Source organism: Aedes aegypti, chromosome 1 (assembly GCF_002204515.2).
Source record: "Aedes aegypti strain LVP_AGWG chromosome 1, AaegL5.0 Primary Assembly, whole genome shotgun sequence".
Taxonomy (NCBI): domain Eukaryota; kingdom Metazoa; phylum Arthropoda; class Insecta; order Diptera; family Culicidae; genus Aedes; species Aedes aegypti.
The window spans coordinates 199,795,226-199,819,853 of NC_035107.1; the positions used below are offsets into that span (position 1 = coordinate 199,795,226).

Below are 24,628 nucleotides of genomic sequence, written 5' to 3' on the forward strand. Positions count from 1 at the left end.
CTCTCTATGGACATAACTCGGCCCGGCCGACGTTTTTTTGTGTTGGAAATTTGCTTGGCTTTCTTGGGCAATGGGCATACAGTATGTGTTTGCCTTCCGATATACAAATATGCAAAAAAAAATCTCTCAGTTAATAACTGCATGTAAAGGTGCTTCTAGAACACTAAGCTAAGAAGCCGACTCTTGAATAGATTAAGCGTACTGCCAGAAATTCACTCGGCGGCTTAGTCGTTTCGTATATAATTTCACGGCATAATTTCTTTCACAATGACCTTTGCTCCTAGAAGTCCAATGTACAATTTTTATTACTGATCAGGCGAAAACCAAATCATCAAGCATTGAAATTCCTCAAACTACTTACCACGCCTATCCCGTACAGCAAGCGTTCCTCCAACAAGTTCCAGCCTTTGGCCTGTGCCTGTTCCACTTCATCCAACATCATCCTCAGTTCCTCGTGCTCCACAATGGTTCGCCCATGAGCCTTGAGGAACACGCCCAACCAGCTTTGTCCCAGCTCAAAGCCTTGGTTGCTCTCCAGTAGGGCCACGATCATCTGCATGAAAGCACCCATCACTGAGATACTCCCACTGCCTCCGTCCAGCGGGCTGAGGTTCCGAATTTCAAAATCTACCATCGATGGGCCAAGCTTTTTCAGGAACTCAATCGCTTTCGTGAATTTCTCATCCCCACTAAATACGGCGTCCTTAAGCAGTTTGCCAAAGCTGGTCAACTGTTCCACCTGGTTGACTTTTAGGATCTTCGACGCGGCGTCGGCGGATTGATCCTGTGTTGCGTCCAAATCGAACTGGAAATCTAAACCGGACACAGTTGGCAGGAAGAACGGTGCCGACTTTGGCTTCTGTGGGGCTTGTCTTGGCCGGTTGCGCTTCTTGATGATGTCCAAGTTCAGTAGATTCTGCCAGCGAGAAGCCGCCATGTTGGACATGGTGATTAACTCCCGCGAAAGCTGTGCTGGACTCTCGTAGTTGATGTTGATGGCTTCCATAGCATCTTCCAACTCGTCAATCTCCATACCGTTCTCGTCGAGCAATGTCGTTGCATTTTCATCGCAAATTGTCGCTGGAAGGTTCATCAGTGGTGCTTCCGCGCCAGGATTGATCGCTCGAAGCGAAACGTGTGAAAATAAGCTTTTATTGGCCCATAAATAGATCCCGTTGTTGTCCACATAGGTCGTCGCAAGGAAGTCACCTGTCGGGGACATATTCAGAGAGGTGCAAATCTGAGGCATTCTGAAGTGATCGACGAGGTAAGCCGATGGAATATCCCACACCTTTACGGTACAGTCCCGACTTGCTGTTAACAGCCAGCGACTATCCGGCGAGAAACAGACATCGGTGATGGGTCCTTTATGGCCTACGAATTTCCTTACAACGGCGCGGGTGTCGGAATCCACAATCAACACCGAAAAGTCCTCAAGGGCAACGGCTATCATAGCGCTTTCGCGGTGACTACTGAACAAGGACACCGGTTCATCGAGTTTTAAGCAATATACCGGTTTGTTAACTGGAAAGGAAACAAGAAAATCGTTTGAATTCTTTTCGATATGCAAAGTATTGTCTGGGCTGGTAGCACCTTAGTGCCCCAGTAGACTGGCCCAGTTCAGTATGGGAGAAAAATAAAGTTGTATGATTCCACGGGGCACCCTCCAGGATTTTTTCTTGGGGTTAGAGGAAGCCTTTCTGAAAAATTCAGCTCATTTGGTTGTTCCATGAGCTGGCGCATTTGAATTGAAGTTAATATGGGATTTTTAGCTCAAACATATGAGCAACAGCACATCATCTACTGTTTGGTTCAGGAAAATTGATGATCGCGTTCAATTGGACCCAGAATGTCAAAAACACTACTTGATGTAAAAGCGAAGAATATTGTAGAAGATTGTACCATGATCAAAATTAATAAAGTTGGTGTTTTAACCATCTGAAGTATATCATGCAATACTGCTTGTATTTCTTCAACATAGCTTGGAGGTAGCCACTAAGCGCATCATAGCCACCTATGACGCTGGGCGAGCTAAGGCACATGTCGCATGCCTATAAGTGACTGTACGGAAGTGCTGATCTAAGCATAACTTTCAACAACTGAAAGAGCAACCAATTGAGTTGAAATTTTGTGAGAGCGTTTTTCTTCCCCTAAGGCTCATATCTAGAGGGTTCCCCGCTGAGTTTTACAACTTTTTTGTTTAAGGGCCAGTCTAGTGCCCCAGTAAGACTTCTTGAACCTTTAGAATGTTTTAGAAGATCACTTAGAGCAACAACTGAACAAATTGATGAAAAAATCCTTTGAAAAATTGCTGGTGAAATATCTGGAATATCACCGAGATGAACCAGCCTCCGGCTGAAAGTCTTGTTCATGAAGATAACAATAATTATATCTGGAACAATTTTTTTTTGAGTATTGGTGAATTAATCTCTAGACAAATTTCCGGGGTGATCCCGGGTAATCCTTGAAAATAGTAAGGAAGAAATCTCTGGAAAGATCACTCGAAGCTCAGGAAGCTCTTCCTCGAGGATGATTATGAGAAGGAATTCTAAAAGGGGCTCATACAGAGTGTTGATTCAATTTCAAGAATAAATTTCCAGTCCCTGGCTTTCCAGTCGATTTCCGGAAAAATTCAAGATCTCTGTTTTTTTTCAACCCAATACATGTATGATTTTTACAAGACATATTTCGAAGTATCTCCTTTCATAACACATAACTAACTGTTTGCATTATAAATATTTCGAGTTATTATTGGAAAACAAAACTTCCATTTTTAGAAAAGGTATAGGGTGATGTGCTAGTATCCATCGTATTAAGCATTGATCAGTGAGAACTGCGATTTTCCCAGTATTGCAGTGAATGATGCTGATACAAACCGATGCCAAACAATTCTTTCTTAAAACGACTTTAGAATTGTACAATAACATCACAGACAAACAGACGTAACACTTAGAACAAATCTCGATCAAAATCATAGTCACGAGGACATGTACGCCCAATGCTAAAATCAGCGTGTTTGGCCGACGGGCCAACAGATGGCGGTAGTGTGTAAACGTCAAACACGAACACAAACGAAGCAAGCGCGGATTGGCCACCTAACATATTTTTGAATCGACCGTTAAAAAGGTGGTCGATGGACAATGATGAGAGTGTGACGTCTGTTTGTCTGTGATAACATTTTGATAAATCTTGATCTCTTTTTGGAAATAATGCAAAGAAAATGCATCTTACCGTATTATCAATCCGTCGTATCGTTTTCAACTCCGTCGCAATCAGTTTCCAGATTCGTCTCACAACTTACGACTCACTGTGATGTATTGAGTGGTTAAAACACAACATATCAACGCTATGATAAAATGTTTTACTAGTAATACTATAAGCCATTTTATGAGACGTTTCGAATCATATGTTTTTTGTTTGTTTACCAGCTTTGAAACTTGCTGGCGGGTCCATTTATTTACGTTTCTTCTAGCGCAGTGGTCCTCAGCCTAACTGGTTGTGCGGGCCACCCTTTTACTCTTAAAACACGTCGCGGGCCACTAGATGTAAACATATAAGTTCGATCAAAACGACTCGATTAGAATTACTTTCGACCAAAAAAAAATTCGATTGGCACGACTCATTCAAACAAGTTTTTCGACATTTGTTACTTAACTTGAACGATTGGAGTCGATTTGAAACGAGACTCGACAACACTTACTTAAATTTCGTGCCAAAATGAACCAGCCTCTGATTGGTCCGCCAGACAGCGTTACCATCAATGATTATTGTACGATAGTTTTAGCACCTTCTGTGTTCAGCTTTTTTTCTCTCTTTTTCAATTTTCAATGATGTGTACCTGTTTTCTGGCAACACAAGGATCATACAAGAGAAGAAGAGAACTAATAAGAAGCCAGTTGTCACATCTTGTTTTAGAGGTCGGCAGGTGATTTCTGGAATTTGCGTGCTTATTATGTCTGGCAGTTACTAGCAATTTCAATTATCTTTCCAAATAACACTGATGTCCCTGGATTCTCAAGAGTTCATCCTTCGTGCAAAGATAAATGTCAAAAATTATAGGATTTCCGAAAATGAAAGATAAGGCGAGTGTATTATTTCTTTAAAGATGAGGATGGATTTGATAAATCTTCAATATTATAAACATTTTAATACATTAATTGTAACATTAGAATAATGACAACAATTAACCTCCATAGAAGAAAAAAAAAAACCTTAGCCGAATAAAAACTATGACTTCAGCGTTATTTTAGAATTAAAATAGAAATACTTGGAAAAATCGCTTTCTTATTTGAACTTTGAAAACTGCGCTACTAGAACGTTGAAAACTTTGGTGTTTTAAAGAAACGATGATATCAGACTTGAACAAACAAGGAATAAGAAATTGAAATTGTTTTCCTTCGTTTCTTGATAACCATTCCATAAGGAAGAGAAAATCTGGAAAATTATCGAATGGCTTACTTTGCCAGATATTGCGGAAGATATCTAGTTATCTAAGATAACTTCTGAAATCACAAGATGCGGGCCGCACAACTCCAATATTCAAAATCACTCCGCGGGCCGCACAAAACCTTCCTGAGGGCCGCAGTTTGGTGACCACTGTTCTAGCGCCACATTTGGGAAAAGCTCATCCATTAATGCCGTGCAACGAGCTTTTCAATCATCCCCAGTAAAATTAAATTCAACAGGCAGAGAAGAATTTATTATATTTACGGGTAACATCAGACATGTAACCGCGTAGAAAAATAGCCAGAAAGAAACGAAAATGTCATCAACAACAAAAACGTTACCAGCGCCATTCACATATCATGCTAGTTTTTGAAACAATAACAATGAGCGGCCCGCCAGAAAACGTCAACCGACTGTCTCGTAAAATGGCTTATATAGATCTACGGGCATCTACCTCCAATCCTTCAGCATGATGGAATATACTAATTTCCTTTAAAATTCATTGTTCGTCATCAAAATTCAGCCCAAACATATGAACACAATTCTTTTTGACCGTACAATTATGGCATTTGCTCACAGCGAAAACAACACATTCAAAGGGATTGTATTTTTACGTCGAGCGTCGCGCACACATTGATGCGCACAAGCTTTTTTTCTCAGTACGACGGATTGAACTTTGTTTACATTCTGAATTATACGCGGCGGTTGAGGAAATTTCGTAAAATTTGATGATTTATTGAAATTTTACGGCGTGTGATTGGAATGAAATCCTTCAGTGAAGAAGTACGAAGGTTTTCCATAGTGAAAATAAGTGCCCGGCGAAGTAAGTCACCCACAGGGGCGGGAAGAAACTTGTGTTGGAAAGTGGTGTGGCTCGTGGCTCAGTCGATCGCTAAGCATTTCTCTCAAATCGTGTTCATCCATGCGATTTCGGTGAAAAAGTGCAAAGTGGATAATTGAACAGAAGTTATTTACCGAAATACAGTAGTTTTATTGCATTTTTGGTGTACAAGTGTACAAACCATAACAGCTTTCACAAAATTACACTTGGATAATTAATCTATGTTGCAGGTAAGTTTGAATATCCGCCGTAGTGGAACATTTAAAGTTTGATACGACGAATAGTAGCGCTTACGATGAAGTAGAACAAAACCCTACTTCTGAAATAGCTAAAAACTCATTCATTTAAAACGATATCACTTGTCAAGATAGCTAAATGGTATGCAATCATAACAACACGACAGCTTAAAACAGTAACAGCGATTCAAGATTTTCAAACAATTTACAAAGGTGCAAAACAACAGAATTCAGCGAAAATAGATAATAATAATAGATGGAAACAAACAATAGTCACATATATGACACTCAGAACTCAGAACCGGAATTGCTGTCAGTACACTCAAAATAATCCAAACGTCATTGTTACGTGAAAACATACGTGGTTTTTTCCATCGCACTTTTCACGTAGCTTTTACGTTAATCATAGGTAGCCCAGAATGAACGCATGAACTTTTGAACTTCGTCCATTCCACCGGCGCTACAAGTAAGAGCTACGTGGATTTTCCGGTAGCCTTTACGAAGCGTTTCAATAGGACCTAGATGGTTTTGCATTAAATTTAATTTTAATAAAGACCAATCTTATTTCTAATAGGCTTTGGAAGAAAACTAATTCCCAATTGGAAAATGTAAATAAATCTAAAAGATTGTGATATTTTTATATTCAATCTGAGCATTGTAAATCTTGTTTCCCAAATGTTGTATGTTCTGTTTTGTTGCAGCCTTTGCGTGCTATAATTGATAGAGGTTATAAATCAGGTATAAAATATGAAGTAATGCAGGGATTCTTCGGTATTCAAAGCATATTTACCTTGAAATCAATCTTAAACAGGGTTTAAAGTTCAGCAGCTTCTGAAGTTCTGCAAAAATCAAGCGGGCGCTATCTTAGGATTTGCGCTCAACACCGAATGTTCGTACAATATGCAGATGTCAAAATGAACTTAGGCACCTACGTGAATTTCACGTAAGTGCGATGGGTAACCTCAGTAACAATTACCGATTCACTATTTGATGGTTATGAATGGCTTAGTGATCTTTATCGTAGTCAGGTGAAGTGAAGGCAAAATGAATTTGGCATGATCTACAGGGGATAGGCAAAATGATTGAGATAGGCAAAATTTTGCCTAAATTCAAATGCTCATAACTTTATGAAAAATTAATGAAATTGGATGCATCCGGAAGCATCCGACGGCAAATTTGGTCTACTTTCAGGAACTTGCTTGGCCATGCATATTGGCCACTGGACACCGGAGATGTTCCGGATTTTCCGAGGTCATGTCTAAATGTCATTTTTTCTGTCGCTTGTATTTTTGTGCGGTGTGAAGTTGGATAGATGTTTACTATTTTCCTAGAAACTAGAACTAATAGGAAGTTGAATGCCGCTGGACGCATCAAGATTGGTTGGAAATCTTCAGAAATATGACCATTTCCGTAAAATGGTTCCGGAAAACATGGTCAGTCATGTTTGTATTCCCAATTGTGTAAATACTATCCGCAACTATATCCAAGTGGGCACCAACCTTAAAAATGATGTTTCCAGCAGCATATTCAGAACCATTAGATATATAGACCACTTTATAGAAGGTTCCAGGTGCCCTAGGGGGAGTGGTCAATTAGGAACATATCTGGAACCATATCAATATGGGCATCAAACTTCATGATTTTCAAAGGTTATGCTTTCCGAAGCATTTCCAGCACCACCGGCTGCCATGACGACTCTATAGTAGGTTCCAGGTGCCCCCAGGGATGTGGCCAATTCAAAACATGCTCGAAAACACATCAGTATGGGTATAAACATCAAGATTTTTGAAGGCTATGCTACTAGAAGCATTTAAAGGGCAACATATTTATATAACCAGTGTATAATAGTTTCCATGGGCCCTGGGAGATGTGGTTATGTTCCGAATTGGCCACATCTCTAAGAGCCCATGGAATCTACTATAGAGTGGTTATTTCATCTTATGGTTCTGAAAATGCTCCACATCCTCCAAGTCACATGGATCCTACTGTTCATAGTAGAAGGTGACTCTTAACAGGTGAACGGCCAAATCGGCCAAATCCCCCAGGGCACCTGGAACCTTCTATAGAGTGGTCAATGTATCTAATGGTTCTGAATATGCTGCTGGAAACATTATTTTTAAGGTTGATGCGCACTTGGATATAGTTCTGGGTAATAATTTCATAAATGGAAATACACACATGACTGACCATGTTTTCCGGAACCATTTTACGGAAATGGTCATATATCTGAAGATTTCCAACCAATCTTGATGCGTCCGGCGGCATTCAACTTCCTATTAGATCTAGTTTCTAGGAAAATAGTAAACATCTATCCAACTTTACACCGCACAAAAATACAAGCGACAGAAAAAATGACATTTAGACATGACCTCGGAAAATCCGGAACATCTCCGGTGTCCAGTGGCCAATATGCATGGCCAAGCAAATTCCTGAAAGTAGACCAAATTTGCCGTCGGATGCTTCCGGATGCATCCAATTTCATTAATTTTTCATAAAGTTATGAGCATTTGAATTTAGGCAAAATTTTGCCTATCTCAATCATTTTGCCTATCCCCTGTACGTGATTTTTCACGTAGCAATGACGTTTGGATTTTTTTGAGTGTATTCTACACTCCATGTTGAAAAATCTACTACAGGTATGTTCCGTTTTTATCAACACGATCGGAGATTTTCAGTTGACAAAAACGGAACCGTGACAAAAACGGAATAATTTTCTTAGACAAAATATTTTACGAATTTGAAAATAAAATTGCAGTTTTGTTAGGTTAATGCACATTTTCATCATATAAATGCACAGTATTGATGTTTAGGAGCTGTGAGGAGCATTTAGATTGGTCATTCTTATAGGTTCGTAATGAAAGTTTATTGGAGACTGCTATCAATCAATATTATTTTGTAATAACTCATTGATAGTTTTAGTTTTCTTGATTAGAATTTTATTAAATGTTATATAGAATATTAAAACGATAATCACATAAATGTCCTTTGCATCATAAGGTACGTTATATTTGTTAAAATAACTACAAGAAAGTGAAGCAAGCTGATCATTGTTTATTTTTTCAAGAAGAATCGAACAATAAACAACTTCTTTTTCTACTGTTCATCCTCATCCTTCTTCTTCTTTATAAAATAACAACCCAACTGGGAAAAAGCCTTCACGCAGAGAAAATAATTTTGATATCAAATATATTCTGAAGCATTACAACAAATTTTCTGTTTTATTTGCCGGCTTATAATAGCCTTTCATTGGTTCAATAACTGTTAGTAATTTAGTTTAAAAATATTTATTGTTGAATTTGACAGCTGAGTATAACGCGGTTCAACAAAATAAATATTTGATTTAATACGTTTTTCTTTTAAAACAACATTTTTTTTGCATTAAAATTAAAAAATACTGTTTTAGAACAGAGCATAGCTGTTTTTTTATTATAAAATATTTTTATTTGAAATAATATAGCATCCGAATTTTTACGTCTTCGTAACAAATTAACTTTATTCAAACGAAATTTTTCCGATCACAAAAATGTCTGCCATACATCATGACAATCTCTATCTGTCCATACCGGATGTCATCTGCTCAAATCTCAACCATCCTACAACTTCCTTCTCAACTATTCAACACAATGCACACTTCTACCGCTACAGTCAGAGAAAAACAGTAATGACTCTCACAAACTGCTACAATAATAACATCTTTTTATTGGCCACAGTCCGCTCTCTCTTCATTTAGTTTTGATTTTGGAATGTAGAATGCCAATGGTATGGCTTTGAAAGGCCTAGTTTCTTTACATTTAGAATATTCTCAATACATTTTTGATATACATATGTTTTAAATGCTGTAAGTATCTGGGCCACTTTTCAAATGTATAATCATTGAATTCCTGCACCGCAAGCGACGGGATGAAACTAGCAGCTAAACTTCCTTCTACTAAATTAGTACCAGTGTTTCAATCTTATATTTCACTGCAATCATTAAAAACATCCTATTAGAATAAATATTAAAGACATGGTCATGACTTACCGAGAATAGTTTCGATCGTTGTTTCAGACAAAACGATCGATTAAACTTTTCCTGGAGAACGAACGATTGTTTTCGCGTCGGAAATTTACACTTTCGTTTAAAGCAAAAAACAAAAATGGCGGGTCACTTTACACTCCAAAAATGAAAATATTTAAAACAAACAAATCTTCAATTTGAAATGAAATTATTTTTTGTTGGTTTAAAAATATATCTGATAGAAAATGCGGTCCGTAATTTCAACAAGATTTTTCATTTGTTTTGATAAAAATCATCGTTGTTTCAACGCAATTTATTCAATTACAAAAAATTGACAGTGCTTGTTGAAAATAACAAAAAAAAAAATCATTGTTTTGAATGGCTGTTAATTCTCTGCGTGCTCAGCTTATTGTTCATATAAACACTTCCACAGTTATCAACTGAGATATTTTTTGTCAAGGTACATTTTTTTTTGCATTTTTGGCCACATCCGATTGATGATTAAATGTGGAGTTATGTTGCGAAAGTTTTGCAAATTGAAATTAATACTTACGGTTTCCTGTACTTGGTATTGCCAAAATCTTATCGGTAATATGATTGTGGTGATCTTTTTTTTTCTAAAGTTATTACTACCAACTTCGACAAGGATGCACCAATCGCCAATCTGGAACAGCACCACCATCGCCTTTTGGCTTTACGTTAGATCACAAATAGACTGGCAATGAACTAACCTTAAGTTCTAGTTGTTTATTGAGTAAAAATATTTATTATTATTACCTACTAGTTGTCCCGTCAAGCTTTGTTTTGCCATCAAGTAGGCTGAAAAATGGCATATAATCTCTCATACAAAACGATAGATTAGTTTCCAGGTGTTTTTCCAATTATTCCAGATAGTTTTTCAAATCGTTTCCTTCACTCAAACCCGTCAGAACACTTGACCAATGAAATAATCATGTAAGTCTATCAGGCCATTCTTAGGGCATTTCGTGAAGTACAAACACCATTCCATTTTTATTACCCTTCTTACAACCATAAGAAGGGTATAAAGATCGCTTGAAAAACCGACTTTTGATCCGAGGCCCGGAGGGCCAAGTCTCATATACCAATCGATAGAGCTTGACGAACTGAGCACATGTCCGTGTGTGTGTATGTGTGTATGTGTGTGTGTGTGTGTTACAAAATATGTCACTCAATTATCTCAGCCGTTGCCGTCAGCATATTTTATTACTTTCAACTGTTTGCATTTTGATCAATTTCTCAGCCATTTTTGAACCGATTCGAGTTCTTTTATCGACTTATGGAAGCTCTAACATTCATTCATAACCCTTCAAATTTTCATTAAAATCGGATTATTTGTTACAGAGATATCAATAGAAGAATTTTGTAAAGTACTGGAAATAAATAAGTTTATTTTAGAATATTCAATTTTTTACATTTTGATCAATTTCTCAGCTATTTTTGATCCGATTTGAGCTCTTTTTCCATCGATTGAAAGCTTTGACATCATTCATAAACATGCTGCAATTGAACGTAAAGTTACAGAGATAAAAATCGATTTTATCCAAAAAAATCTCTAAAATTCCTCTTTTTACCCTTCTTACAACCATAAGAAGGGTATAAAGATCGCTTGAAAAACCGACTTTTGATCCGAGGCCCGGAGGGCCAAGTCTCATATACCAATCGATAGAGCTCGACGAACTGAGCACATGTCCGTGTGTGTGTATGTGTGTGTGTATGTGTGTGTGTGTTACAAAAAATGTCACTCAATTATCTCAGCCGTTTGTCAACCGATTTAAACACTTTTAGCTCTAAAAGAAAGCTACAACATTCCCATAGAACGCTATTGAATTTCATTGCGATCGGACATTTCGTTACAGAGTTATGATTCAAACAGTATCGTGAAGTACTAGAAAAAGCATATTCTAATATTTTCAACTGTCTGCATTTTGATCGATATCTCAGCCATTTTTGAACCGATTTAAGTTCTTTTATCGACTAATGAAAGCTCTGACATTCAATCATAAGCCTTCAAATTTTCATTGAAATCGGATTACTAGTTTCAGAGATATCATTGGAAGAATTTTCTGAAGTACTGGAAAAAAAAATTTCTCTGAAATATTCATTTTTTTACATTTTGATCAATTTCTCAGCTATTTTTAATCCAATTTAAGCTCTTCTTTCGTCGATTGAAAGCTCGGATATCATTCACAACCATATTGCAATCGAATTATAAATTACAGAGATAAAAATCATTATTTTCAAATATCTCTAAAATTCCCCTTTTTTTAATTTAAACTTGCACATAAATCTTAAAAAAATCGCTGTCAAAATCATTTTAGGACATCAATTTTTCATTTTTCGATATTATTTTACAGGATGGCAACATGGGTTTATAGACCCTCTTAAACTATGATAATAAGCGTATGAAAACTAATAAGGTTCGATATCCGCCTTTTGACGTGCAGTTTCCTGGACTTTTTCGCAAACCATTAAACTATTAGGGCAGATAGAACATAGTCACAACATCCTAAAGTTTAGTTATACACCGGGGATTCGCTGGTTGGAACACGACTGCCTTCCATCTAGCGAATCCGACCCGTTAGTAGGAAAGACTGACAGCTGGTGAAAATGCTCCACACGAACGCATCTGGACAGCAAATCGCCACAAAACGCACATATACATACGCATTTGTTCTATATATGGAGACTTCAAAGCGACGATTCTCAGACGTCAAAGTCAGTTCGACATTTTCTGTTGACATTTGAGTGCTTTTAGTTGGAATATTTTCCAACCAGCGAACATCCAACCATCGAGTCATTCCATGTAGCGGAACCCCAACGAGCGAATCCCCACTGTACTGGTACAAGGTTCCAAATGAATGATGAATAATAATTATCTCATACCTGTATGGAAATGTAAGAAGGGTTCAGTCTCACCATCGGTGGATTAAGTCAGGTTTTTATATAGAAGTTCACCAAAACACAAAAGTGTACAAACTCTAGAACAAGCATCACCAAATAAGAACTTTTGGCTAGAAACTCTTTTGTAAAGTTTTCTGAATAAGCGTATGGCTGTTGGCATAAGACTCCTAATTACCCTTTTAGTTTACATGTGGGTAAGGGGTTCATGTCTGCTCAATAAGATCAAAATTCCAGCAAATTTGGGATGGCAACACAATTTTCTACAGATTGCTTAGTTTTGCTGGACCTCTTGGAACATGATCTAATCAATTACTGTTTGCTATAATTGTGCAATGTTTGAGATATCTTAAGTCCCATACAATTTTTTTCTCATACAAAAGATCATACCATGAGAGGAGGGAGGTATATATGTCCATCAAATTTACATAGAAAATTAGAAAACTCTTTTATGCCATGTTATATAAGAAAAAGGAGAGATCTCTGCAACTCTCTTAAGTATGTATGTTTATTTATTTGTGACGATAACCTATTAGTTTTAAACTTTTTACAGGGTCAAGGAAGCTTAAGTACGTATTAAACTAATCACAAATTCCAGTTGTTGCTTGAATATCGGAAGGTCATGGTTCTTTCCGGAAAATCAGGCTACTTTCCAAATAACTCTCCGGTAGGAAAATGGATTCAGTTGTTTTTGCACCGACATCCGGATATTTCGAGATGAATCCCGATCTAAACAGTAAAGCAAGCGATCAGGTCCGATAAAAAGGCCAGGTGATTTGCTAATCGATTGCCTCTTTGAACTGCTGTTATAAACCATTAATAATTAACATTGCTTTTGTTTGATGCATATGCATTTATTGCTGTCTATAATTAGGAACACTTTTGTCCATTATTAGGAACCCTTCCTTGTTGACTGTTCAGAATAAGGAACATGAACACGGTTTTCAAAAATAAGTCGTCTGACTGATCCCCTATGATTATGCAACCAATATCGAGCCATAAGTTAAAATATATATTTAGCACATGCTAAGGTAGTAAATATCGACGACTGAAAAGAAAACCTATATTTTTAATTAAGCCGTTATCTTCAGATTTTCTAAAGCATTCAGAATATGGTGCCGGTACGGTATACAAACTACGACGTTTTCATGTCCAAACGTAAACAAAAAGTAGGTGTTAAAAGCTTCACTATGATACAATCTACCAAAAAAATGTGAAACGATAAAATTTCATACAAGTGTAGCCACAAATGTTTCTTAAAATTTAAGCTGAATAGTCTCCATACGTTGACTTCACTAAGTTTTGCATCAATCACAATGCAAAATTTATTAGAAAATGTAGAATTTCAAAGAAAAGCAACCTTTTTTGTAAACCATTGCAAGTCCTCTATGGCCGGACACTTCTTGTCCTCTATGACCGGACAGTGAAAATGTTAACCTAATGACTGGGAACTAATTTATAAGTCGCTTTTTTTCATAAATGTAGGGTACAAAAAACAAACGGCAACAAAAATAAAGCATAAACAACAAAAATTTCGGTCCTTGGAGGTGTAAACATGATGCTTTTAAGGCAAATGAGCGCACAAGAAACAGTCACAAGATATGATGTACAGTCATCTCTCCTTAACTCGATAATGAAGGGACCATCGATTTAGGGAGATATCGTGTTACAGAATACTAAACCAGTGCAAATATACGATTCAAGGGATGATCGAGGTAACCATGAACACCAAATTTTACTATGGTTCTCTAACTGGATATTGAGATACGGAGGTCGAGTAAGGGAGAGTTGACTGTACCTAAGAGCACACTTCAACCTTCGAGCTGACTACGAAATTGTGAAGAACTATAAACGCGTTGAATTGCCGAAGACATTTTCATCTGAATACGAGCAACCGCTAAAGCAACATAGACTGATATGGCGAATCAATCTATGGCGCTGATCAAGGAGTTAATGGAACTGACCTATGATCGCGCTAATATGCTTCATACGCTGTACATCATGCAAAGATTGAACCCACAAGGCATGTGCTGACATACGAAGCACCCCTTGGCCTTTCTGTGGGTTTGGTGTAAACTTTAATAGTGAAAATCATAGTGTCCGAGCATACAAGACATAGTGTCCGGCCATAGAGGACACATTTCAGTGCACACCATTTTTGGTACCTAATGTAATCCACCATAAAAATAAATTGTAAATGTATATTTTTGTTCTCATGTGAGTTTTTACTTAACATAATGTGATTTTTTTTATACTGTACAAAAAATAACGGTAAAACTAATGTAGATTTTGAAATACTACCAAAAAAACAATAAGTGTCCGGGCATAGAGGGCTTCCCCCTAATAGATATCAGCTACCATCCCTGGCAATGTACACTCACCATTTTGCTTGAAATTCCACCATTTGAGCGTTCCTTCGGCCCCGCCGGAGACCACGAACTGGTTAAGATTATCCGATGAAATTCCCCGAACTGCCACTCCTTCATGTGCCGGTGGCTTCCCATAGCTGGCCCGATGTATTCCACTCTGAACGTTGAACCGCTCCAAGTGGCCACTAGAGTAACCGATTGTAACAAAGTTCCCGCAGTGGCTCAGGCATAGGGCCGTGGCAGTAGCTCCGAAATCCGTTCGATTTTTGTTCTGGAACACTTCCGGCACCAGCTTCAGCTCGCCCATTTTGCATTTGTCGAAAGACCAGGTCGTCACCTGGACCAGTCCCGAATGGGCTGCCGCTATGCTGTCCCACTCTTTGTCCCTGGTCGTCTCCGATGTAAAGAAGCTTATCGGTGGCATTCGGAAGGGATCCTCCCCCTTGCGGTGTTTCTTCGATGCCTTACGATTGTAACTGGCTTTCCCTAGACTCTTGTTCAAGGTTTCTGAGATGGTGCTGAAGATTCTTAGAGAAGAATCCTCTCCTGCTGATAGAATGTTCCGACCCGATGATCCATGGTACCTAATGTACGTGGGAGGAGCCCCGTGGCCTTCGCGTATTCTCAACAATCGAGCACCGTTATCCGGCAAGTCGAATATCCAAAGCTTCATCGAATTATCCGGGGAAGTGGTCAACAGCAGAGGTTCATTCGGGAAGCACTGTAGACTCGTAACGGAATCGCTATGAGCTAACAACGTTGAAACAATGACCTGTTCTTCCAGATTCCAAAATGTTACTTGCCCATTTGTGCTAGACGTGGCCATGATGGGATGTCCATCAGTGCGGAACGTAATCCCCGTTACCGGTCCCCAATCCTGGGTCATCTCCATAATCGCCTCTTCAAACTTCAAATTCATCAAAACGATCTTTCCATTTTGCAATCCAACTGCGGCCACATCAATAGCAGGTGCTTGTGTCAACACACTCACTTTACAATCGAATCCCCGGAAAGTGTGAACCAGTTTAGCGTTTTTGATGTTCCAAAGCTGAAGCCCTCCTTGGCTGCTTCCCAGTAAAATCTTATTCTTGTAGGAAGCCGGATGCATCAGTGCCGAAATCTCGAACTGATCAATATTGAAGGGGATCTCCAAATAAACTTCCTCCGTCCCAACGAACCAAATCTTCAACAAACTGGCCTCGTCAACCGACAGCAAATGCTTCCCGAATGGAAGCAGCAGGTGCACTTTCTTCCCGTGGCCCCGATAAGTTTTGCGCAGCTGTGTGCTGGATCTCCATCCGTAGATAACGTTCCCGCTCGCAACATACGTCAAGAATCCATCTGACGCTATACAGCTTATGTCTTCGGGGTGCAAACCTCCGACCCGAATCAACCGGAAACTGTTGGAACCGTAAACGTGAAAGGATTTCCCCACGCAGGTTGTGATCACATTCTCGTTGCGCTTTTCGATGAAACGCACATTGGCCGGGACGTGATTGCTCACGTAGCCCAGGGCGCGATTTTGTTGAAATATAACACTGCCGCGCATTTTATGGTATCTAATACACAATAATCGTTTTTAATTACTTAATACAAAAGCTTTTTACAATTATTTCAGATGAAAATTCACATAACTTGGAAAACGAACCTCGTTGCATTCGCTAACTCGCGTAGAATGAGGAATAAACAACGACGATAAACAAAAACACGTGTGTTGTGGTTAAAAAGGTGACGTTTAGTTTAAATTATTGTTGCGGCGATAGGTCGTCGCGCAACACCTTTTGCTGTAGCAGCAATCGAAACATTATTCATAAAAGGCCCCTACACGCTAACTCGGAAATACCCATTAATGAGTACTTTCGTACCCATTCCCAACTAAAGTGGCTTAACTCACACGGAGACGGAATTCAACTCAATGTTGGGTTGTTTCAACGCAATTCCGTAGTTGAGCCCAATAACTCAATTTTGGCTAAATTTCCAAGGTCCCCACTAGGTAGTTTGGCTTTAATTTCATTAACGCAAAATTGAGTTCTTTCGACCCAAACATAAGAAAAGTTGCATTTACCCAAATTTGACTTATTGGGCCAAAGAACCCCCATTGGTGAGATGCAGCTCTCTCTATTTTTGACAACATTCGTGTGGGAGAAAGAGAAAACCGAGAGATTTTGGGTTGAAACTATAATCGATATACTTAATTTTGGGTGATGTTAACTCAAAAATTAGGTTCAAATCAAGGTTAAAATATTTCTCCGTGCATTAGAGCTAAGCTAAGACAAGACGTGACAGGTTGGTTTGAAAGTACAAAAATGAAACCAATTGCCTGTCAAACAATACCACTTCGCATTGGCCGTTTTGGCAAAGGCCTACTTTCACATCCTTGAGTTGGATTTCAACAGGGCACTTTATTGCTAGTCCGGCTGTGTTGCTAGTTCATAGTTTTGAGTTTTTATCAAAAGTTTGCAAAATTTTCATTAAATCTCGATTACTTTTTCAAATCGACGTAAGTAACTTTCATATGGTTTTGAGAAAGTTAATTAAGAAGAATCACAACCTCTCTTCTAAAACTGTTTTAAAATGAATCCTATTTTTAGCATTTTTTTTTACCGTGTATATCGTTTAAATTTTACATGGTATCAGCTCGCTTTAAAACACTAGGTAGTTCCAATCGTTTCCCACAAAAAATGTATGACAAAAAGATAAGCCCTTTCAATCAGTTACTTACGACGCTGTTGTACCAGTGTAAAATCGACTCAAGTAGTGTTTTGTTTTGATTCGTGGTTAAGTCACTTTGTCTCCCATACAACGGAGCGGCGAAAGTAGCGGTTAGGTTGCGAAAGTGGAGAATCTTACTTTCGTCGTTTTGTACATCCGGAAATTAAACGTTCAAAAGTGAAAAATCGAGTTGGTTTAGAGCGCAACGTGTAGAATTTCGTCTGCGAAATACGTAGCATTGATAAAGTAAGTTTGTTAACTTTTCTGACTTGAGTCTATTTGAATAAGTCTTCGAGAAATCTTTTTGTTTAAAATCAATTTAAATTCGATGTTAACTTCAAAGCATGTGATCGTCAAATGTTATAATAAATAAAAAATACCTAATTGAGACCAAAATACAGCGGGGATTCGCTGGTTGGAACATAACTGCCTTCCATCTAGCGAATCCGACCCGTTAGTTGGAACGACTGACAGCTGTTGAAAATGCTCCAGACTCACGGAGCTTGAGAGCAAATCGTCACATTTCGCACATATACATGCACATTTGTTCTATATATGGAGACTTCAATGCGACGGTGCTCAGACGTCAAAGTTAGTTTGACATCTACTCTTGACATTCGAGTGCTTTTTAGTTGAAACATTTTCCAACCAGCGAACATCCAACCATCGAGTCATTCCATGTTGCGGAGCTCCAACGAGCGAATCCCCACTGTAATAGAGTTTGCGTCAATTTTCTCTAAAAATATCGCCGGTAATGAATTTTAACATGAGTTTTAAAAAATATAACATTCTCTATTGCAATAAATGATTGAAGCGTGCACAAAACAATCAAATTATTAGCCCTGAATTTTGTATTTGTTAAAAAGATTTGCCTAAAAAGGATACTGGTAACACTGGCTTTTGTATCGTCAAGGTTATCTACTGAAAAACAAAAGGGCAGTCTTAGTTGAGCTGTCCCTTCTTGTCCTAGACAGGGATGGGAAATGGACTGTAGCAAACATTTACCACCTCTACATTCATCAAAATCCAAAGCAATCCATGACAGTTCAAAACAAAAAAATGTCACGGCTCTTCAAAACTGTAATCTTCTTCCCAACGTTTATTCAAACCCGAATGCGAAAAGACTCGAGCACAGTGGTAACACGATTTTTCCGGTTTTCAGGGTTTTGAATTTTTGCTTGGTAAAGGCGGCATAAAATTGAACTTGTTTATATGTATCACTCTTGCTGTTAGTACTAATAGATTTCAATTAATTGAAAACACAAGCGAAATATTAGCGATTGAATTATTTAACATTTTTTTTCAATCATTCACCTTGGGATGGCTACCCGAAAACGATCATAGTGGAGAGACAAAAACATTCAAGCAGTGTGGTTGGCAGCGCAACGTCTGATGGTATTGATGCTGCTGCTGCTTTGCGTTTTGGTTGACTGGCAGAATCAATGAACTGTGATAAATTGTGATCACAGTTCCCAAGTCTGGTCCTAGAGAATAAGTAGCCCGTCATTCGTTTTGGAAGCGATGATGACTTGAAAGCTTGCAATTTCAAAGTGATAAAATTCAGTCTTGAAACTTTGAATCTTGCTTTGAATTTACTTGAAAAAGTATCACTCTACGCGCTAACATGCATAAAATAAGCTGATACTTTTCAGCTGTGGCAGTGCAAAACCAACTGATTTTCTTTGATTCAAAATCGTGAGATGAATCAGTGACAATCATCAACGACGCGTATAAATTTTAATGACGGCCTACTTCGCCTTTAAAGAGTAAAGTCGATTTACTCATTAAAGAGTCTGGTATCCACCCTGGGCCAAAGGGTTGTGAGCGCACTTGGGGCCTGTTCATAAATTTCATAACGGTGAAGAGGATGGGTGGGTGCACGATGTTACAGTTCATACAAATTTGATAAACATTCATACAAAATGCGTTACAAAAATGGCAATTTTTGGAGTTGTGACATTTATTTTTGAATCAACCGTTGCTTTGTTGTTTGTTTTAATGACAATCACACTCAGGCAAATGGACTATCGATAAACATAGAAACCCCTTATGAAAATTCGCCACAAGAAATCGGATTGGAATTCATAAATTTGCCTTAAGAAACCGAAATTTGAAATCAAAAATTGTTTTCGCGGCAACCTGGAATCAAACCAAGAACCTTGCGATCGAAAGACTCGTGCGTACACCCCGCGCCAATCGACGCCTTGATGTGGGGTGATGCTGAAACGATACATAAAGCGTTCGTATTGCAATAATCGTTTCACCTTTCAAAAGGCAAAATGTATGAAATTCGATAGCCCAGTTCGCTGCGTGCACTGCATCTTCTTCTTTCTGGCATTACGTCCCAACTGGGACAAAGCCTGCTTCTCAGCTTATAGTGTTCTTATGAGCACTTCCACAGTTATTAACTGCACGGAGAAAAAAAATTGGTAGATACAACTAAACTTCACTTCATTTCAACCAAAATCTTAGGTTGAAAATTGCACAAACATATTCTTAGTTTGATTTAACTATGTACGTTGGTTGCAACAAACTAAAATTCAATGTAATTTTTTAAATAGAAATGTAGTTTGATTCAACCAAGTTTAGTTTGAAACAAACTAGAAATTTGTTGTTTGATTTGACAGCTGCTAAAAACAACCAATATATTAGATTGTTTTAAACTAAGAAAAGTGGGTTGAAACAACAAAAGTTCATTTTGGATCAAACAAGTTGATTGTTTGTTTTTAACAAAATCTCGGTAGGAAATCTTGCTTTGCATTCAATGAAAAATTGAAAAAAAAAATAATACGTTAACGGAAAACATTATTTTATTTATTCGCTCTTCCAATACATAGCAATTGGAGCAAATTAACTGCAAGAAGCTAATAATTCATGTCGTTCGCTTGATCACTCTATTGACCCATGGCATGATGGCAGTCCGTAGCTTTTTCATATAATCCCCGAGGGAGAACACAAAGGTTTCCGGAAATCATTATCTGCGAAATACATACATCGTTGGAGTTACATTACAATGTGTATGTTTAAAATTTTACCTTTGAGTTTTACCTTAGAATATACCGACGAACGGAGCTTATTCCCAGGGAACTTCAGCAAAAGGATCCTGAAATATAATTGAGTAACATGAATATCTGTACACCCGGAAAGGGTTGTGGTATACCACTTCTTATAAGAAGTGTTTAAACACTGCTTGGATAAATAAGTTATGCTTACCAGTAAAGACATGTGGAATATTGATCGTTCAAAACTTTAATGCACTTCACGACTAGTTTTAAGGCTGGGTCTTGCAGCAGATCGCTCCAAAATCTATAACAAAACAAACTGAATATTTGGTTTATTTCAAATCATGAAAATCGTTGGTTACTGTTTCAAACAAAATCTTAGTTTGTTTCAATCTTATATTTCTGTTTGATTTTACGAAATCACTGGAAACATAAACAACCCAGCTTATGGCAAAAGTAAACTATGCTTTGGTTGAAATAAACTAAAATATTGATTCGATACAACCAAAACCAATGTCGAATTAAAATGAAAAACCTAGTTTGAAACATCATAATTTGTAAGGTTGATTCAAACAAAATCATAACAACAAATTCATGGTTAGGAACAAACAAATTTCTAGTTTGAAAAACAACCAAATTTTTGGTTGTTTCAAACTAGCCTGATTTTTCTCCGTGATAGCAATTGGAGCAAATTAACTGCAATAAGCTAATAATTCATGTCGTTCGCTTGATCACTCTATTGACCCATGGCATGATGGCAGTCCGTAGCTTTTTCATATAATCTCCGAGGGAGAACACAAAGGTTTCCGGAAATCATTATCTGCGAAATACATACATCGTTGGAGTTACATTACAATGTGTATGTTTAAAATTTTACCTTTGAGTTTTACTTTAGAATATACCGACGAACGGAGCTTATTCCCAGGGAACTTCAGCAAAAGGATCCTGAAATATAATTGAGTAACATGAATATCTGTACACCCGGAAAGGGTTGTGGTATACCACTTCTTATAAGAAGTGTTTAAACACTGCTTGGATAAATAAGTTATGCTTACCAGTAAAGACATGTGGAATACTGATCGTTCAAAACTTTAATGCACTTCACGACTAGTTTTAAGGCTGGGTCTTGCAGCAGATCGCTCCAAAATCTATAACAAAACAAACTGAATATTTGGTTTATTTCAAATCATGAAAATCGTTGGTTACTGTTTCAAACAAAATCTTAGTTTGTTTCAATCTTATATTTCTGTTTGATTTTACGAAATCACTGGAAACATAAACAACCCAGCTTATGGCAAAAGTAAACTATGCTTTGGTTGAAATAAACTAAAATATTGATTCGATACAACCAAAACCAATGTCGAATTAAAATGAAAAACCTAGTTTGAAACATCATAATTTGTAAGGTTGATTCAAACAAAATCATAACAACAAATTCATGGTTAGGAACAAACAAATTTCTAGTTTGAAAAACAACCAAATTTTTGGTTGTTTCAAACTAGCCTGATTTTTCTCCGTGATAGCAATTGGAGCAAATTAACTGCAATAAGCTAATAATTCATGTCGTTCGCTTGATCACTCTATTGACCCATGGCATGATGGCAGTCCGTAGCTTTTTCATATAATCCCCGAGGGAGAACACAAAGGTTTCCGGAAATCATTATCTGCGAAATACATACATCGTTGGAGTTACATTACAATGTGTATGTTTAAAATTTTACCTTTGAGTTTTACTTTAGAATATACCGACGAACGGAGCTTATTCCCAGGGAACTTCAGCAAAAGGATCCTGAAATATAATTGAGTAACATGAATATCTGTACACCCGGAAAGGGTTGTGGTATACCACTTCTTATAAGAAGTGTTTAAACACTGCTTGGATAAATAAGTTATGCTTACCAGTAAAGACATGTGGAATACTGATCGTTCAAAACTTTAATGCACTTCACGACTAGTTTTAAGGCTGGGTCTTGCAGCAGATCGCTCCAAAATCTATAACAAAACAAACTGAATATTTGGTTTATTTCAAATCATGAAAATCGTTGGTTACTGTTTCAAACAAAATCTTAGTTTGTTTCAATCTTATATTTCTGTTTGATTTTACGAAATCACTGGAAACATAAACAACCCAGCTTATGGCAAAAGTAAACTATGCTTTGGTTGAAATAAACTAAAATATTGATTCGATACAACCAAAACCAATGTCGAATTAAAATGAAAAACCTAGTTTGAAACATCATAATAGACCATTTCCGTCAGATCTAACACCTAGCTTTTGTATTTTTCTTCGAAAGACAATCATTTTTAATGAATATTAACGCTTTCAGATTTTACTTATATACACTCCTGATTTTCTTATAATTTTTTGAAAACATGGATATTCAGTACATTTTGAGATAAAAATCGTCGTGCGTCACAGTTGTTTCAACCCTATGGGCATTCAAAGTGGAGATTTTCCCGCAACGTTCATTAACACCCCTGCATTGAATGTTTGTAGACATGATGAAATGTCAAAACCCATCATAGGCCTTTTCATGTGACAGGTCCGTCTATGCATTTGTTTACATCGGTGGAGGACCAGTGCTAACACGGGTCTGTCATTTTCATAGAAGAACTGTCAAAGAGCTTCCGGATCAGCTGATTTGAAACGTCATGTGAATAGGCCTATTCCCACAAGCAACAGAACTGACTCGCTCGCCCATATCGAAAAAAAAATGAGTAGCCATTTTTCTTGTTTATTGTTTACCAAATTGCTATTCATTGCCTAAAACCGTCTCCGGAATGATAAGGACTATCCGAAAAATGACCATCATCGTTGGAATGCAGCTACGAAATCCTACAAGACCATCGCCTTCATCTCGTTGCCTGAAGCTGCTGTGGTGCTCCGTGTTAGTCCTCGAAATGGATTCCGAGAAGAGTCCTGCTCGTTTCTGGTTCTGCGACCGCCGGAATATAGTGGCGAAGATTTTACTTTGCGGTAGCATATTGTAACAGATTCCCAGGGGAAATCCGGATCAAATGAGGAGCTCTTGCAACCTCGAAACGGGAACTCTTCCGGATTGGGATCAAACAGATTCAAAAACGATATAATGACACGCAGTGAAATTTTCATCGCCATTTTTCCACTGGCCACAAAACCAGGAGAGAGCAGGACCCTTGTTGAGAATCATTCAACCGGAATACCACAGCAGCTTCATGCGACGGAGATGAAGGATCTTGGTCGTAAAGGATTTTGTCGTGATGATGGCAAATGTTCGATAAAAGCAAAAACGCGGAAATATAGCTGGCCTTCAACAGCACCAACAATGAGGTTTCCGGGATGGATGTGGGGATTTCAGCCACTGTGGAAGTGGCATAGATGTGGAGATAGATATAACCTCCAAACTTCAAATAAAAATAATGTCAACAATTCCTGCAGTGAATGACAAATCCTTATGACAAAACGTAAACAATTCCTGCAAGGAATGTCAAAGAGCAGGATAGTTAGTTGACCATGATGAAAGAGCAACTGAGATAGCATTTGTTTTTGTGACGTCATCATGCACAAATTCGAAGAGTAACAAAGTGTAGACCGCGGAGGAACAGCTGATCAAAATTCACCACAACGTGGAGATAAATTCATAGGGGAAAAATGGGTTCCTCAAAACATCGGAGAGATATAAATTCTAGGAGACCGTGGGGTGAACAAGTGTGCCGCCAGTTTTTTGTTGTTTTTCAATAGTTAGAGGCTTCAAAACATATGAGTTGCTTGGGAGACTTGGTCCAGTAAATTAAAAGAAAGCTTATGAGCAAATAAAAAATTTTCACGGAAATGGTCTATTTGTAAGGTTGATTCAAACAAAATCATGACTTTGTAACAACAAATTCATGGTTAGGAACAAACAAATTTCTAGTTTGAAAAACAACCAAATTTTTGGTTGTTCCAAACTAGCCTGATTTTTCTCCGTGTGAGAGCATTCTTTGCCGATTGACCATTTTTTGCATGCGTATATTGTGTGGCAGGTACGAAGATACTCTATGCCCTGTGAATCGAGAAAATTTCCTTTACGAAAAGATCCTTGACCAGCGGGATTCGAACCCACGACCCTCAGCATGGTCATGCTGAA

The 24,628-nt window shown here is 37.9% G+C and overlaps 1 protein-coding gene across 1 annotated transcript; it reads right to left on the minus strand.

Annotated features, from left to right (window-relative positions):
- Positions 1-287: 287 nt before the first annotated feature.
- Positions 288-16,508, minus strand: LOC5571791 (WD repeat-containing protein 36). Its single transcript, XM_001659870.2, has 2 exons — positions 14,821-16,508; positions 288-1,524 (listed from the first exon to the last, which is right to left on the minus strand). Exons 1-2 carry the CDS (start codon positions 16,355-16,357, stop codon positions 332-334), a joined length of 2,730 nt encoding a protein of 909 aa, XP_001659920.2. The 5' UTR covers positions 16,358-16,508; the 3' UTR covers positions 288-331.
- Positions 16,509-24,628: the final 8,120 nt, after the last annotated feature.

Bases quoted from the DNA above. Each gene is read 5' to 3' on its own strand.
- LOC5571791 (XM_001659870.2), bottom strand. From the start codon at position 16,357: ATGCGCGGCAGTGTTATATTTCAACAAAATCGCGCCCTGGGCTACGTG. The intron at 1,525-14,820 runs GTGAGTGTACAT...TTTCCTTTCCAG, and splicing joins GTGGAATTTCAAGCAAAATG to TTAACAAACCGGTATATTGC.